General features: G+C 38.6%; 1 protein-coding gene and 1 long non-coding RNA gene across 2 annotated transcripts in view; one reads left to right on the forward strand and one right to left on the reverse strand.

Annotated features, from left to right (window-relative positions):
* Positions 1-17,490, reverse strand: part of LOC147035752 (uncharacterized) — a 207,560-nt gene that overhangs the window by 20,990 nt on the left and 169,080 nt on the right. The gene's annotated exons all lie outside the window — the stretch shown is intronic.
* Positions 1-17,490, forward strand: part of LOC147035753 (extracellular calcium-sensing receptor-like) — a 39,062-nt gene that overhangs the window by 1,705 nt on the left and 19,867 nt on the right. Inside the window, exons 2-5 of the mRNA XM_085899067.1 lie at positions 380-635; positions 8,524-8,791; positions 9,788-10,686; positions 13,887-14,114. Coding sequence (XP_085755193.1) covers positions 380-635; positions 8,524-8,791; positions 9,788-10,686; positions 13,887-14,114 — 1,651 coding nt within the window. The remainder of the gene's footprint in view (positions 1-379; positions 636-8,523; positions 8,792-9,787; positions 10,687-13,886; positions 14,115-17,490) is intronic.

Here is a 17,490-nt window from a genome sequence, read left to right on the forward strand (position 1 = left end):
TGTTCCACTGTATCAGGCATTATGTGGCAGAGGTATGTGCTCAACTGAGTGCCCTTATATTTTAAGTTCTATTTTTAACCCTTTGAAGCCTGAGCTCTTTGGACTTTTGGCTCCCCCTCCCTGGGCTCCATGTTGAAAAATTTGTATGCTAGGATATATGGAGACTTTAATAGCAGCTGGTAAAATAGCCACGTTGGATATATGGGAATTGCAAACTGTGGCTGGTAAAACGTCCGCTTGGGTTCATAGTGTTAAGATTAAAACTGATTTTTAAGATGAAAAATGCTATGTTGTTGCCTGAATTTATTGTAGAAGGTAGATTCAAAATTATTTTGTGCATTTTTCAATCAATAACCTGTGCATTTTATTTTTTTTACAGTTTAAGTGACAGGTTCCTTCGCTGGTTAATGGCCATGGTGTTTGCTGTAAACGAAGTGAATGATAACCCGATGCTTTTGCCTAATGTGACACTGAAATATGCTCTACGTGATCAATGTTTTATGCTCAATCGCGAAATGGAAACTGCTTTCAAGATTTTGGGCCCAAACTTTATATCAACTGGAATTGATGACAGTGGACCTCGAGCACTCATTGGAACAATTCGGGTGAATTCTGTGTATTCTTTTCTCCCCGAGGTAAAAGTGATCTTTGGGGTATATTATGATCAAAATTACAAATAAACCGATAAATGCTGAATGTGATGTTGAGGGTCTGGAATTTGGTTTTTGAAATTGAATGTTAACGTGTTAAGATTATTTATTATTTTAAACAAATAAATCCAGGCAGGTTTCAAGTTCAAGGAGTTATCATCAGGTTTCACAAACTGATATCGCAAAGTTAAACTGATGTTGAAAATTGACACTGAAAATACTGATGTATGGATCATTGAATGGGAAACCAGAATGAAATGCTGTGAGAAATACTGCATGGAAATTGCAAAAAGCAAACCCTAGTGTAGAAAGAAGGGGCAGGTTGGGGACTGAAGAAGCGATGTGGAGAGGGAGAGGTGACTGTTGGTGGTTGGTTAGCATGGAAAGAACTTTGGTGATCTCCTATCAGGCAGTTGTTCCAAAACGGGCCTAAATTTGTTTTCCAGCCGAGCTTTCATATCACCCTCACTCCCATGCAGTACTTTGGAGTAGAGGAGGTACAACAAGCATGGATTGGAATTCTTCACTGGTGGAATGGAACAAGGTTGCCAAGGTTACAAGCTCCACGAACTGTGATATCTGCACACTGATTATTGACACCAAATTCCCGTTTCGACCAATACATACTCATTTGAGATGATACGTTGCTCATATTAAGTGAGACATCGACGACACCGTCAATGACGGGTACCCTGCTCACATACATATAAAAGTAAATTGTTTGTTTGTGACCATACTTTTCTGAGCTCCCAAGGTTATAATTGCTGCAAAACTTTGTAGGATCACATTGTTTACAATGATGTACCTGCATAGACGTTTTAACAGTCATTTTCTCACGATTCATAAATTATAAATGCACGAGATGCCACCTGTTGCATTCTCTGCACGGGTAGATCATGATATATGCAAAGCTTCATAAAATGTCCAACACATTTCAACCCAGGTACTGATATATTTGATGAGCGAGTTACCTCCAATCATCTAATATGGTTTCAAATGTCATATATAACTGTTAATTTAGATGTTACCATTATCGGTTTAATCGGAAAAGGAGGAGTCACGTGACCTCTCAAATGCACGAATCATTCAACAACCGAAAATACTACAAACACAACCTATCCATTGATGTAAAGGTAATTTTACTGCTCATCTAATGACTTAACTCTTAAAGGTAAAACGAATAGCTTGAAGAAAATCGATTACCACCTAAAAATATACACTTCAAATAAACATCCCATAGTTTAAAAGAACCAAGCTAACATCGGGATTTAATTTTGGATCCTAATTTAATCACAGATGTATCACCCCAAAGGAGCAATTTTTTGAGTGTGTATTATTGGAAGAATAGGGAATTCATAGCAAAAATTCAGCAAGGAGATATCGTTTTGGGTGGAGCCAATAACCTTTGTAACCAATATTTTTTTTCGATTTTCAAATGGTTTCTGGTCACTATCACAGAAATATTCAATCACAGTTGAGATATATTTCATTTCTTACAATATTATCGATATCTCCATCCTCTAATGATGTCTTATCTCAGGGGCCATTCAAAAATTACATACCGAACACATCGGGGTTGGGGTTTGGAGTGGGAGGTGCGGTGGGGGTGGGTGTCTGTCCAAACGTGCTGGAGTTTTACGAGGGCTGGCTGGTGTTTCCAGAGTTTTACGAGGGCTGGCATCACGACCTTTTTCATTTATACTAATATGATCTATTAAAATACTTTTCTTTGTGTGCTTTCCCACAACCTTGAATGAGGTTCTGATACAGCTTTTCTCTTTTGGCCATGGTTATGCTGAGAAATCTCATTGTAAGCTGGTTGATGGAAGAAAAAGTAACACCACATCCTTGAGAAGAGGAAGAAGAGGGAAGAGGCTATAACAGAAAAATAGGATGTCCTTCTCTGTATATCAAAGCGATATGTTTATTTGTTTGTGACCTTACTGTTTTGTGTTCCCAAAGTTTAGTCGTGACCAAACTTTCCATGATCAGATTTTTAACCTTGATGCACCTCAATCGACATTTTAAATCGTGAAAGGGATGTCATTTGGCGCATTACTGCAGTTTTCCACTCCAGAGATAATTTGTTGACCAACATGAGGTAACATCTTTACTACAGCTTCACTCCTTACACCCTCTATGACCTGGAGACTCCCATTGTACCCTTTATACAGCTTAGAACATTTAATACATAGTTAGACCTTGTTAAGACATTTTAGATCCCTTCACACCCATTTAGACCTTTTTGAGTTGAATCGACCTTCGATCCTTTCGACACTTTTCATACCTATAAACCTTTTAAGAACCTTTGGACAATTTTAGACAGTTTGGACACTTCAGACTCGTTTTTCTCTTTCGACTTACACTAATTTACGACCCTAAGACCCTTCCAACACTGTAGACCCCTTTATCACCTTTTATTACCTTTAAGCCACTTTAGACCCCTCTAAACCCCCTCAAAAAATCGAAAAAAAGTCCCCAGAAAATTGTTTTTGACGAAATTTTTTGTGCACCATTCCCATTGCATCACAAGTTCCAATGCCAAATCGAAACTGTTATCCCAAAGTGAAACTGATGTTGAAAAGTGAAACTGAAACTACTGATGGAAGGCTCATCAAATGGGAAACCAGAATGAAATGCTGTGAGAAATATTTAATGGAAATTGCTGAAAGCAAAACTACACATTGAATATTTACACTGAATTAAAATTTCTACCAATACACACTCATTTGAGGTGAGACGTCGACGAACCCATCAGTGACGGGTACACTGCTAGTCGAAGAAACTCCGAAATATGAACGAGGCAGGAAAAGAGTGCAAAGTGTCAGAGATTGACAAGATCTCCAGAAACTGAATCACAAATATGACGAAGGCAGGATATTGGATCAACACGTCGCAGAAGAACAATATCTCCAGAAACCGAACAACCAAGAGGTCAGCCACGAGAAATTGATTCCAAATGTCACAGATTGACAAGATCTGCAGAAACTGATCAACAAATGTGTCAACAGCGAGAAATTCATTCTCGGCAAAGGAGGGCAGATGACATTCACATCACGCCGCCACAGTCGAGCAAGACTTGAGTTGAATGAAGAAGCCATGCCGATACCACTTCCACAAACACACCTCACTGGTCAAATGGATGGCACCTGTTCATGTTGCCAATCAAAATATTTTCTGAAGGAAAGAACGTCTGCAGGTGCATTCACTAAATACTGTCATGAGGGAAAAATCATACTCAACAATATTAACAAGAAATAGCAATCAGAGATTGCACACCCTTGCCAGAATTTTTTTGTGTGGTGTATTTTGTGTGGCATTTGTGTACTGATGTGTTACCTCATTAATATGAGACATAATAAGAACTGCCGCTTTGCAACTTTTGGCAGTGATGCAACCGGGTACCAAGACATCCCGCTGAGATGCAACCCTGCTTTGATTGGACACCTGACGGTGACCCATGACGTTTTCATTATTATTCAGTTGAATGTAGAATGGGATTAAAATAAATTCAATTAAAATCAAATGAAAGACCAAATAGGTATTGTCCTGCATTGGAGTCATCAGAAGGAACCAAAACAAGCAAAATGCAAAGATTAATTCATCAGGAGGAACCTGGATAGGATTTGCATTTCATCTGCTCCTCCTCTACCCTCAAACCCAACCAGGCACAGCCATGTGAGCCTTTTCTGCAAATAAATAAACAAATAAATGAAAAGGAACCCAGATCAAACAAACTAAATAATTATGGCTCCCAGACAATGTAGCCGATCAAGTTGAAATTTAAAACCTGCATTCAACATCCCGACTCGATCATAATTTTAGAGATTCATGTCGATTGATTAATGTCTGAGGTGGTTTCAAACTGTTCTAGCATGGTGTGGATGGTAGGACAAATTGTGTAGCGGTAATCCTGTAGGCACCATCCATAATGTCATCTCAAAACTAAAGGAACCAATACCAACTGGTGATAAGTCTGGAGTCATAAATTTACCATTCCTCATGCAAAGACTGTGGCCAATTATACATTGGTGAAACTGGAAGGAATTTGAAAGGACGACGAAATGAACATGATAGAGTGATTAAGCTTGAAAAAATGACCCAGTCAGCCATCGCACGTCATTGCCTGCAATCTGCCCATAAAGTTGACTTTGATGGGACCCTTCTCCTAGATACTACATCTAACAAACGACACAGGTTGATTTTGGAAGCATGGCACGTAAAGAGCCGGGAGGATGGCCTAACTGGGGAGACGGTGGAGATACCCACACAATACGCACCTCCAATGCAAATGGCAAAAACTGGATGATGCAAACAGCTGGATAAGATGAGCATCAAAAACCTAATCCCATACACCACATCCACATGTGCACAACACCCAACGCGAACCTCAACACTCACACAACCAACACCTCATCATGCCCAACCCGGACACAACAGCAGCCATGTTCATACCCCAGAAACACAAAGACAAAAACAACAAGTTCGCACACATGTTCACACACCCACATACAACACTAGGTCACGTGTAAATAAAAACAAAAAAGAGCAGAGCACCGTTCAATGATGTGAATTGTGAATGGATGATTGCTTTTGCATTTTCAAAATATTTTTTTAAAGCATTCCTCCAATTGACCTCGAGCACCAGCACATGACCAGAAATGAGCGTGCGTATCAAAATAAAACTGGACATGTGCCGGCAAAACGTTGCCCTGAGACTGTCTGCTCTCGCTTTTTTACGCAAATTAGCGGAGTCGATCGAGTTGTTTACTTTTGGTTGGAAGCACCTTCTTCTTCTTCAAAAATGTGTAATCCTAAAGACCCCAATCATATATATATATATATATATATATATATATATATATATATATATATATATATATATATATATATATATATATATATATATATATACACATATATATCTTCTTCTTCTTTCGGCTGCTCCCTTTAGGGGTCGCCACGGCGAATCATCCGTATGATCCGCAGAGTGATTGGCACATGTTTTACGCTGGATGCCCTTCCTGACGCAACCCTGGTCGCCTATTACGACAGAGGGATATGGTTCACCTATTTTCTCCGGGGTATACACCGGCCCAGTACACTGGTACTCATTTCGCCGACCTTGGAAGGATGACAGGCTTAGTCAACCCCCTGGTGTATTAATTCAGTGACACAATGGGGCTTAAACTCAGGACCTTTTGGATCCTAAGCTGCTGCCCTAACCACTGCGCCAACACCAGGCTATATATATATATATATATATATATATATATATATATATATATATATATATATATATATATATATATATATATATATATATATATATATATGGTGTCCAAAAAAATATACAACTTTTAAAATGCTTCGTTTGATCCTAAAAAGCAGTAATTTTGTGACTAATGTTTCATTTATTGTTGCAGAGACCCTGAAGTTTATTTTGATAACAAGCAAGCACCAGAAAAATGCAAAGACTGACCGTACAACAACGGACGAAAATTGTTGAACTTTGGCACCAGACGAAAAGTGTCATACAGGTGCAACGTCTTTACTCAAGACATTTCGGTATCCACTTGTACCATACACCAAACTTTCGGACAATAAAGTGCACCATCACAAAGTTGACCAATGTGGGAACCATCTGTGACCTTCACAAGGGTCACAGTGGTCGGAAGAGGACAGGTCGTAGTGAAGGAAATTGTGAAATGGTGAGACAGGCCGTTGTGCAGAGTCCAAAAAAATCGATTTGACGACTTTCTGCCGAGACAAACATTCATAAGAGCACCGTTTACATGAACCTTCCCCAAGACATTCATGCCTTTCCATTCAAAATTCAAACGGAAACGGTGCTTACTGATCAACAGAAACGCAAACGACTAGACTTTGCAAATTGGTTCTCAGGAAAGTTGGAGGAAGATGCAGACTTCCTCAAAAAACTTCACATGACAGACGAATGTCATGCTCACTTGTCCGGGGAGGGAAACAAGCAAAACTTTCGGTACTGGGGAATTGAAAATCCTGGTAATGCATCAACTGATCTGGTTCCTCAATCTGTTATCAAAGTCACCATGTGGGTGGTGGTTGGTTGGTATGGGATAACTGGTCCATACTTCTTTGAAGATGACCTGGGACGCACTTGCACGGTAAACCAGAGGAACTGTCGCGAAATGATTCAGGAATTCTATCTGCTTGAGCTACGTACTCAGGCCCATAGGAGAAACAACCTGATCCAGATGAGAACCCAGTGGTTCCAGCAGGATGGGGCACCACCCCATACAGCCAGGGAAACAAGGCGTTTTCTCAACTAACATTTTGAGGGCCGCTTTATCTCCCTCTACAAAGACGTTGAGTGGCCACCGTATTCCCCTGACCTTACTCCTCCAGACTTTTTCTTGTGGGGGTATCTCAAGGACAGAATCTATAGAAACCCTCGGCCTCAGACTCTTGATCAGCTGAAGGAAAACATCCACCGACAAATCCAGAACATTCCTCAGGAAATGTTTCCCAAAGTGATGGAGAACATGACAATGCGTTTGCAGGCAGTGATCAGACAATGTGGAGCCGACGTTGAACATGTGGTCTAAAAGAAAACGACGATTCTATCTCAAAATTTAAATTTTGGTGGCAATTTTGACATTGGTAAAATAAACTTCAACTTTTCAGCTTTCTATCCAGCCATATATTTTTTTTTAAATATATGTTAGGACCATCCTCTTTGCTGATGAAAAGTTGTATATTTTTTTGGGACACCCTGTGTATATATATATATTTATATAATTATTTCATTTTAAATGGCCTTATATTTATTTACTGTATTGGAAGATTACCAGCCTGTGATCAAACATCAGACCCCCTTTCCCCAAGCAAACCTTCCAAATAATCTATATTCAGGAGAATAAGATTATCTATTATTATCTTTAGCTAATTAAAATATATTATGGGATACTCATATATTCAATAATTATTTGCTGGTCTCTGAAAGTCTGGCTGAATCCTTTGAAGCTGGAGTCTGGTGCTACTGGAATGTGTGCTGAGACAGTGTCCATATGTCCAAATTTGAACCCTTGTCATGCTGTTGTTCATAAAGTTGTTTTCCAGCCATTGAGTTTAAGTTGACCTCTGAATAATCACTGCCTGAAGGCTTTGAGTGAACACTTTCCCAATCCCTTCAAATGCTCTTCTCCTGCAGTTCCATATCTTGAGTATCACCAGATATCTTCCCCAAATCTCACCCTTCCCCATTTTTGCTTCGTATATAAAGGACTCAAGATCCTTGTATTATTAGAAAAGTGGATCAAGCATGTTGCTTGCTTTTGTGTTACTTAATTGCCTCTTTTCTCTATCATGATGTTTTGTTCATAAATGATTCAAACTCTTTGAGAGGATGTGAATTATTCGACACACCATAGCACGAGGTTAAATGCAAGTAACGCCAAAAAAAACTCAGGTGAAAATGTTGGTTCTTCAGAATTAGCTTAATTAATTAAATCATCAATGTATTGTGCTCCATGTGGAGCTTCAGTTCTGCTGAAGCAGTTTCTTGACGAGGTTTACAACACTGGATGGGTTGCCACTCCAACTCAAGAAGTCAGGGCAGCAATTTGTAATTTGTTTAGATACCGTTGTTAGCTCTACTACTCTTCTCAAACAAAACCGTGGGATTCTCAATGTCCACCAACTAATGCTGCAGACACGACTCCGAGTATGAAGTCCATCTGAGGTTAGCACACACATTTTTAATCGCAGCTTCTTCCACAACAGCTTCCCACTGCCATGCAAGATGAATCCATTTATATTCTTCTTCATGTCAACATTTTGTGGAGAGGAACAACTGCCCTTTTAAATGGATCTCCATATTTTCTGTTTCCAGGTAGACTTCTGGTTCACTTGCAAATGTTACAGTGATAAAAGACGATTTCCTTCATATTTCCGCACAATTCCCAGTGACGCTTATCAATCTTCTTCATTGGCACGCCTGGCTATCTTATTTGGATGGCTTTACATTGGAGTAATTGAAGGGATTGATGAATATGGGAAATTTGGAGTGGCACAGTTTGTTGAAGAAGTGCAAAAAGCAAATGTGTGCATTGCTTTTCATGGGAGGATATCTCTTGATGAGAAACAACATGTTGAATTAGGTACGTACATTGTACCTGGTGTTCACCCAAAAAGTAGAGTGAAAAAACATGTACTTATCATGAAAACATGTGTTGAGAAAATTATAGTCATGACAAAGGGAATAATCAGTCATGACAAAGAGTAGTCATGAAAAAGGGGGTCAAGGTGGGTGAGGTTGATTATTTGTTTCAATATTGTCAAGTGAGAGGGTCCTTAGAAGCAGACCATCTGAGCCAAATGTCTGATAAAGCCCTCCACAAATGCAGGAACAATGTTTTCCGAATTTATTGCGTTCTTTTAATTATTATGATCCTCAAGGATCACCCAATGCAAACTGAAATTAACCACTACCACTACCTTTCAACACAAAATTCCTTTGCAACAGCAATATATATATATATATATATATATATATATATATATATATGTATATATATATATATATATATATATATATATATATATATATATATATATATATATATATATATATATATACATATATATATATATATATATATATATATATATATATATATATATATATATATATATATATATATATATATATATATATATATATATATATATATATATATATATATATATATATATATATATATATATATATATATATATATTGCTGCCATACATGAGAAAGTGATTGGTCAGATATTTTTGACATCAGATCCAAGATGGCCGAGTGGCGGCCATTTTCTTACCCAAATGTGTCCCTGACCATGTCTCAGAGTTGCATGGTCAGATTTTGTTCAAACTTGGCACAAGCACAGTACATGGTGGCATTCATGTGCACCTCACGTGATTTTGTGATCTTATGAAAAGATGGCCAACTGGTAGCATGGTGGCCATTTTCGTTGAACATAAATATGGGGTAGCCCTTTGACTCTGTATCGCAAAATTAGTAAAACTCCAGGGGTCTTTGACATTTTATGTCTCTTGTAACTTGTTTCTCATGTACTTATTTTAGTTTGGCTTAAATAAAAAATATTTTACAGGTGAAACTATTGCTAACCAAAAAGCAAAAGTAATATTACTCTTTGCTGGAGATTTCATTATCATTCCTACTGCAGAAGAATTGTTGCGAAGGAATGTAACCGGCAAAACCTGGATTGCAAGTGAGTCCTGGGTAGATTCTCAGGTTTTGGTATCAAGGTTTGTGGATATATTTGAAACAACAATTGGAACAGCTTTGCCTCCAGGAAAAATTTCAGGTTTTAAGGAGTTTTTGTTGAACATTCATCCACGCAAGGCTAAATATACCAATCACCTGAATCTGAGTTTGAGAGTCCACTCAGATGTTAAAAACTTTACTTTCATAAAGAAGTTACAAAATCAAAATTGCAAATTTTTCTTGAATAAAGGAAATGAATCATATTGGAGAGAGCATGAAAATATATACAAATGTAACATATTTGACAAATGTAATGACATGGCATTCCATCACAGTAATGTTTGCATTTGTTCAAGACACAATGAAACTGCTAGAAATTCAGCATTTTCAGAATTTTGGATAAAATGTGGCAAAACACACCTGGTTATAGATCATGGGAGTGCAGAAATATCCACAAAATCAGTAGACACAGCTCGAAAGGATGAAAGTACTTTTGCTGGTGATGATATTGAAGATTTTATTCTGGAGTTCTGGTCAAGAACTTTCAATTGCTCTTGGAACATTGCCAAGGAGCCAAATCTTCGAGCATGTACAGGCCTCGAGGAATTAGATCAAGTTGAGACTGTTTTTACAGATGTTTCTCATCTTCGATTCACTTACAAAGTGTATTTGGCAGTTTACTCTGTGTCACATGCTTTACACAATTTGCAAGCTTGTACAACCAGTAATGGTCCATTTGAAAATAGATCGTGTGCTCGTATGGGCAATTTTAAAGTTTGGCAGGTAAACCATTCTCTTATGTAAGCCAATTTTTTTACATATGCAAATTTATTGTGAATACTGATTAAATAATTGCTTATGCAAAATTGTGGGATAATGCTAGTAAGGACAAATTAGTCAATTTGGGCGATTTCAATGTGTGTACGGTGAAAGTCCGACAGAACACAATGTTTTCAATGCTTCCACTGAAAACATCCCATAAACACAAAGGTTAGTTTGCTGAATATTCTCATTACATTGCTCAGCTGCTTGAGGACTATCTTTACTAAAATTCACAGACCGGTGTTTGTGTGTTTGTTTGTTTGGTTGTTTGTTTCTTGCGCTACTCCTCCTACAGTTTTGGGCAAATTACATCGAGACTTACTACAGAGGATCGTCATGACCCCAGTTGATGTTGCTTGGTGTTTTTTTTTATCTTTGCCATTGTTCTTGGGAGGGAGAGAGCGGGGTTGAGGAGGGGATGCAATTATAATGTATATTTTTGCTTCATGCACGTACCCGGGCTTTTTTCATGTTTGCAGAGCTATCATTTACCGAAACACTGCCCAAATAAATGTATGCGTTCGAAGAACGTGTTGCATGCTTAAGGCCCGGTCACACCTTGACGTTTTAGCCAACGTATGCCGATTTTTGAATTTTTTTTCTAAAACGCTGGCACACGTTGAATACGTTATGGGTAAGTTTTGATAACATTGAGAGCACGCTGAAAAACACTGCCATACGTCGTTGTACGTTGGCTTTAAACGTTGTACTTTTTGGTTGTCCTCAAATTTTTTCATGCTTGAAATTTCACGACGTATGCCGGCGTATGACTCACACGTTCCGCTACGCTGGCCACAGGTTGTATGCATGGTCTGCGATCGTTGACAGACGTCAACACATGCTACTTGTAAGTTAATCATAAGTTGAGACACGCCGAGGTAATGTTTAGCGTACCCGAAACTTATTTCTAACCTATGATTAAAGTGTTGTTGGCACGTTACGCGATCGTTGCCACACAGCGACAGACATTACTTTTAAGTTACTCATAGGCTGAAAGACGTCGGTAAAATGGATCGTCCTTGCGTCAGCGTCCACGGCCAGGACACTTATTTGTAGCATTCTTCAAACTTTTCTTCGGCATGACGAGGATGTTCACACTTCGATGTCTAGCTTGGCTATGATTCCAATTGTCCATCGGCAGCGTCTATTTAAAATAGTCGAGTTTGAGCGTTTTAACACGTTCAATAGAAACGATTAAAATTTCCGAGCGCCAGCGTCAAAAAACAAAGGCGAGTGACAGCAATTTAAATCGTTCATTGTAAACAATGAAAATAGCTGAGTGGTACCGTTTAAAAGTCGTTGAGTGTAAAAAAAATCCAATTGTTGAGCGCAAGCGTCGACTTTCAATAGTGGAGATGCAGCCATTTAAATCGTTGAGTTTATCATTTAAATCGTTAAATCGTTAAACGCAAGGACAATCCATCATAACCCACACCCTCCTCCTCACACTCACCTACTACTGCCAACATGAACAAACTACTACTAATACTAATACTAATACTAATACTGATACTGATACTGTTACTGCTGACATGGACATCGACTCAAAAAGGACTCGAAAACACTGTTGGGTTCCCCTTTTATGAGCAGCATTTTTATATACCAATTCCCAAAACCGCTGGGAACACGTCTTTATATGGCAGTTGTAAGCTAGAAACACGTTAATTTATTTTTTTTGTCGACCGGAAGACATTATTGGAATACGTCTACATACGTCGATGTGTGTTGGGACTACGTAAAGAATTGGTTCAAAGCACGTCAAACATAAGTTAGAAATAAGTTTCGCATAAAAAAAAGACATTACCGCGACGTGTTTCGACTTATGAGTAGCTTATAAGTAGCGTTTGTGGATGTGTGTAAGCGTCCACATATCGTGTGTAAAACTTATCCCCATCGCATGCGGAACGTGTGTCATACGCCGAGTACGTCGTAAAATTTTGAACATGATTAAAATTTCTTGACGTACTCTACTTACTACGATGTATGATAGCGTACTTTAGCATTGTACTCACATATACCAAACTTACTCATACCGTATTTGACGTGTCCCAACGTTTTAGACACATTTTTCTTAGGTCGGCATACGCTGGCAAGATCGCCAAGGTGTGACCGCGATGTTGTCACTTCCATTTCTACGGCTGTTATGATTCGAATCGTTGTGTGTCAGCCTTTTAATAGGCTACGTCACGACATCGTCGGCGATACGTGCAACGCGCTATGCCTAAGTTAGACTATCGTTGGGCATAGGTTGTGTAGGCCGACAACAGGTTCAGCATTCGTTGGTATAAGTTATCTATAACACAACGAAACGTTCTGTGTCCGTTACCAATGCGTTATACATAAGACCAAGTCGCTATGAATACGTCCGAATCTTTAAAAAAGAAACATTAAAAGTTCAACGTAAGCCAGCGTTTTACATACATTTTAATACGTTGCCATCGCTGGCTAAAACGTCAAGGTGTGACCGGGCCTTTAGAGCAACATAGCCCATATGGCGGGAATTCTGCTAGTAAATATAATCATAACTCGAGCAAAGTTGATTGCACATCATCACAACTCCCCATGCTTCCCACCAAAAGCAAAGTTGAAGGATAGCAAAAGGTTCCACCAGAAATGATCCAATATGAATTTTTTAGTTTAAAAATATTCTGTTTGACCCCTGTAAGCCTAAGTCTCCACCCAATGGGACATGAACAAGGGGGAGAATCCCCCAAAACATAGTTTTGTATTTCTTGCGTTCCCCAATGTTGATTTTTGGGGATTTGACCTTTCGTTCGACCCAGTGTCCCAGGGGATGGGGCCAAAAATGATAGTGCTCATGCACCTATCTGCCAAGTGTAGATCATAACTGCCAAGTTTATTGAATTTCAGCACAACCGTTTTGGAGGGGATAGCATGACGGACGGATGGACAGACAGAGATAGAGTCGATGGCTGGCTTTGGAGGCTGACTTTGAAACAGCTTTTCCTTGTTCCCATGGCCTTTCGTCGAGCTGAAGCAACACCTTGTTGATGTCATCCATTACTTGATTTATTTGAGCATTGATGTGTTTATGATCCATGATGGGGTTGGGCATTGGTGTGTAAGCATGGGGTGAAATGTCCTTGTTCTGCTGGTGATATGAGCAATGAGTGTTTGAAACCATTTTTTCTCATCCTTAGTTGTTATATTACATGACAAAGGTAATGTTTGTAAACAATTTGGGGCATGAAATGTATTTTGATAAAAACGGTGATCCTCCTGCACGATATGACATTATTAATTGGCAGCGTGATAGCACTGGAGAAGTACAGTTTAAACGTGTTGGTTCGTTTGATTCAAGTGAACCTTCAAATATGCAACTCCAACTGAACATGAATTCCATCATTTGGAATAACAAGAATAATCAGGTAATTTAATCATTTTCAATAATGACAATAATCATGTTTTTATGCCTCTGCTGAGGAAGTCACCAGAGGCATTATGTTTTCGGGTCCTCTGTATGTACCTACAAACATATGTCCATGCAAATTTTCTCTGTTTTCAGTACAACCGTGTATCTGACTGACACGAAATTTTCACCAAATGTGCAACAACTCATGTTAAATGTTTCAATGATAATTTTCATGTTATGGGTCACATGGTATGGCAGCCATGTTGGAAAAAAGGGAACAACTTTGGACCTCTGTATCTCTAAAACCGCTCCATGGAAAACTAAAGAGTTGGCGTCAAAGCCACCCAATGCTCGCCTGTTTATGCATTTATAATTTTTAAAAAACTAGTCTAATAATATTTTTTATAAAGCATTGCGGTGAATTCTGATCCAAATAATTTTAAAGCAATATATGTATTTGTATATTGTAATCAGTAAAAAATATTGTAGTACCTAAAAACATTAGAAAGGAAATAACGTTGATGTGCTACAAAAAAGTGAAGTTCAAAACAGGTCAAAATTTTAAAACATTTGAAATTATTTTTTAATTTCAACTTCACTACATCAATAATATACCCCAAAGGAACCTCCATGCCAATATCAGCATCCTCGTACACATATTAAATGAATGGCAAGCTTCTAAATAACTTGCACCAAAAACTTTAACATTTTCACGCTCACGCCGGGGGTATCGCTACAGCTCTCTGTTCTTCGAACAGGCGAGCTAAAAAATGAAATTTGTCACATCAAGTACTCCCCATGGGAAACAAGACTGATTTTTGCTGATGTCAAAGGTGGCTTCATTATGACATCATAATTGCATACGTGGGACACTTTATTCAATTTGTATGAAAATTTTTGAGGGCCATCTAGGGCTAAATTGTATGGGGGAAAATTGATGATGTTATCGGTCATGTGTTTTGGCAGCCATATTTTTGAACATAAAAATCTTCAAAAATCTTCTTCTCCAAAACGGATGAACAGTTCGATGCAAAACTTTAAAGGTATGATCGTCTATCAATTAGGAACTAAACTTTCTCCAACTTTGACGTCAAAGGTCACATGGTTTGGCAGCTATGATTTTTTGGAAGAATAAACCTTTAATAATCTTCTTCTTCAGAATGGACTGGCAAATTGAGGGGAGACTTCACCCACATATTCCGCAAGCCTTAGTGATGGTAGGGTGTTCACGAATAATGAATAGCTCACATGGTCTGGCAGACGGCCAAATTGTATTGAATGAAAATCTTTAAAAAAAATTCTCTTGAACCCCTTCAAGCAATCAACATGAAATGTCACAATTATGATTGAGTAGTCATGGGGAACATATGTATTAAATTTCAACTTGATCAGATGCATGATCTGGCTCACTGTATGTGTGATTTTTCATGACTTGGCAAAAAAAATTTTTACAAGTACAATATATTGGTCTGTAGTGTTTATCTGTTTATTGGTCTGTCGTTTTTGTCTGTTTGTAAATTGGCAATTTTTTTTTTTTAAACAAGTATGTGTGTGGCATTTTTCTGTCTGTCTGTCTATTTGTCTGTCTGTCACAGAATTTTTGGCCACAGTTTTCAAGCAATCGTTAAATTTGTGAATATAATGACCAGCGAAGGATGGCAACACTTCATTTTGTTGAAGATCCGAATCCGGATCTGAATTTTTTAAAGTGGAAAATCACCATTGAGAGATAGGGACAAAAACAATATACAGCACAATATATCAAAAGGCTAAGGATGGATTCAGACGAAACTTGCTGCACAGGGAGGGTGTGTGACAAGGATAAATCCATTAAACTTTGAAGTTCCGAATCTATATCTGGATACAATAATTATTTGATTTTTGGGTGATTCTTCACCATTAAGAGATGGGGCTAAAAAGGATATTTCACGATATCTCAAAAAGTTGTGGATGGATTTGGATGAAACTTGGTGGGCATGTTGGGTGTCTGACATGGACTAAATGATTCGATTTTGCTGAAGATTCCAAATCGGGATGCGGATCCGAGAAATTTTCAAGTGATTCTTCACCATTGAGACAGGGCCAAAACGATATATATATATATATATATATATATATATATATATATATATATATATATATATATATATATATATATATATATATATATATATATATATATATATATATATATATATATATATATATACATACATACATCACAATGTCTAGCCTGGTGTGTTGGTGCAGTGGTTAGGGCAGTGGCTTGGGATCCAAAAGGTCCTGAGTTCAAGCCCCGTTGGGCCACTGAATTAATACACCAGGGGGTTGGCTCAGCCTGTCATCCTTCCGAGGTCGGCGAAGTGAGTACCAGTGTACTGGGCCGGTGTATACCCCGGTTAAAATAGGTGTACCATATCCCTGTGTCGTAAGAGGCGACCAGGGTTGCGTCAGGAAGGTCATCCGGCCTAAAACATGTGCCAAATCACTATGCGGATCATACGGTGATGCGCTGTGGCGACCCCTAACGGGAGCAGCCGAAAGAAGAAGAAGAAGATACATCACAATGTATCAAAAAGTTGTTTGATTATGACAAATCTTGATGGACGGTTGTGTGAAAAGGACAATATGATTCAAATATGGTGAAGATCAGAATGTGGATCCAGGCAGAGGTATAAGGCTCTACTGAGTGCCCTTCTTGTTACCTCCACCACCGAAGGGGGGGGGGGAAGTTATCTTTTCACCTCTCTGTTTGTTGCATGCGAAAATCGAAGATTTTTCAGGTATATTGGTTTCTTGTGTGCATTATTCTGTTTGTTGGGTCGCCGAAATAGGTTACCCTTATTGTCAGTAATTCTGTCTGTTTGTTTGGATGTTTGTTTGGATGTTTGTTCGTTTGTCATCAGCATAATTGGTAGTAAACGTGGGCGGATTTTGACCAAACTCGGGTGGTAGGTACATCTTATGACTTATTGCTTTGGAAATTGTGATGGTTGCTTGGGATGCTTTGGTTCCCCAGCAACAACCGAAAATCCTTCAAAATCGGTACTGTTCACGCAAAGTCAATTCCGAAAGCCATTATCCCACGTCGGGTTATGAAATTTGACAAGAATGATCTCCAGGTGATGCTCTATCAAATATATCAGGGTATGCGTGAAAATTGGCGAAAATTGAAGGCCCACTAGCGACCAGGTGAGTGCATCGATATGAATGAAACTTTGCAGGTTCATGGAACTCAATGAGTACTATAACTTTGCCTCAGGACATATTGACCGATTTCGCTTAGGTCAGGGGTCAAAGGTCAATTAGTGCAAAAATCGATAATATGCGAGAGCTGGCGGTGCCTTCGCGCCAAATGCTACTCCTCCGAGGGTTATGGTCGGATGGTCATG

Source organism: Eptatretus burgeri, chromosome 1 (genome assembly GCF_056783735.1).
Source record: "Eptatretus burgeri isolate ZD-2024b chromosome 1, Ebu_testis_v1, whole genome shotgun sequence".
NCBI classification, from domain to species: domain Eukaryota; kingdom Metazoa; phylum Chordata; class Myxini; order Myxiniformes; family Myxinidae; genus Eptatretus; species Eptatretus burgeri.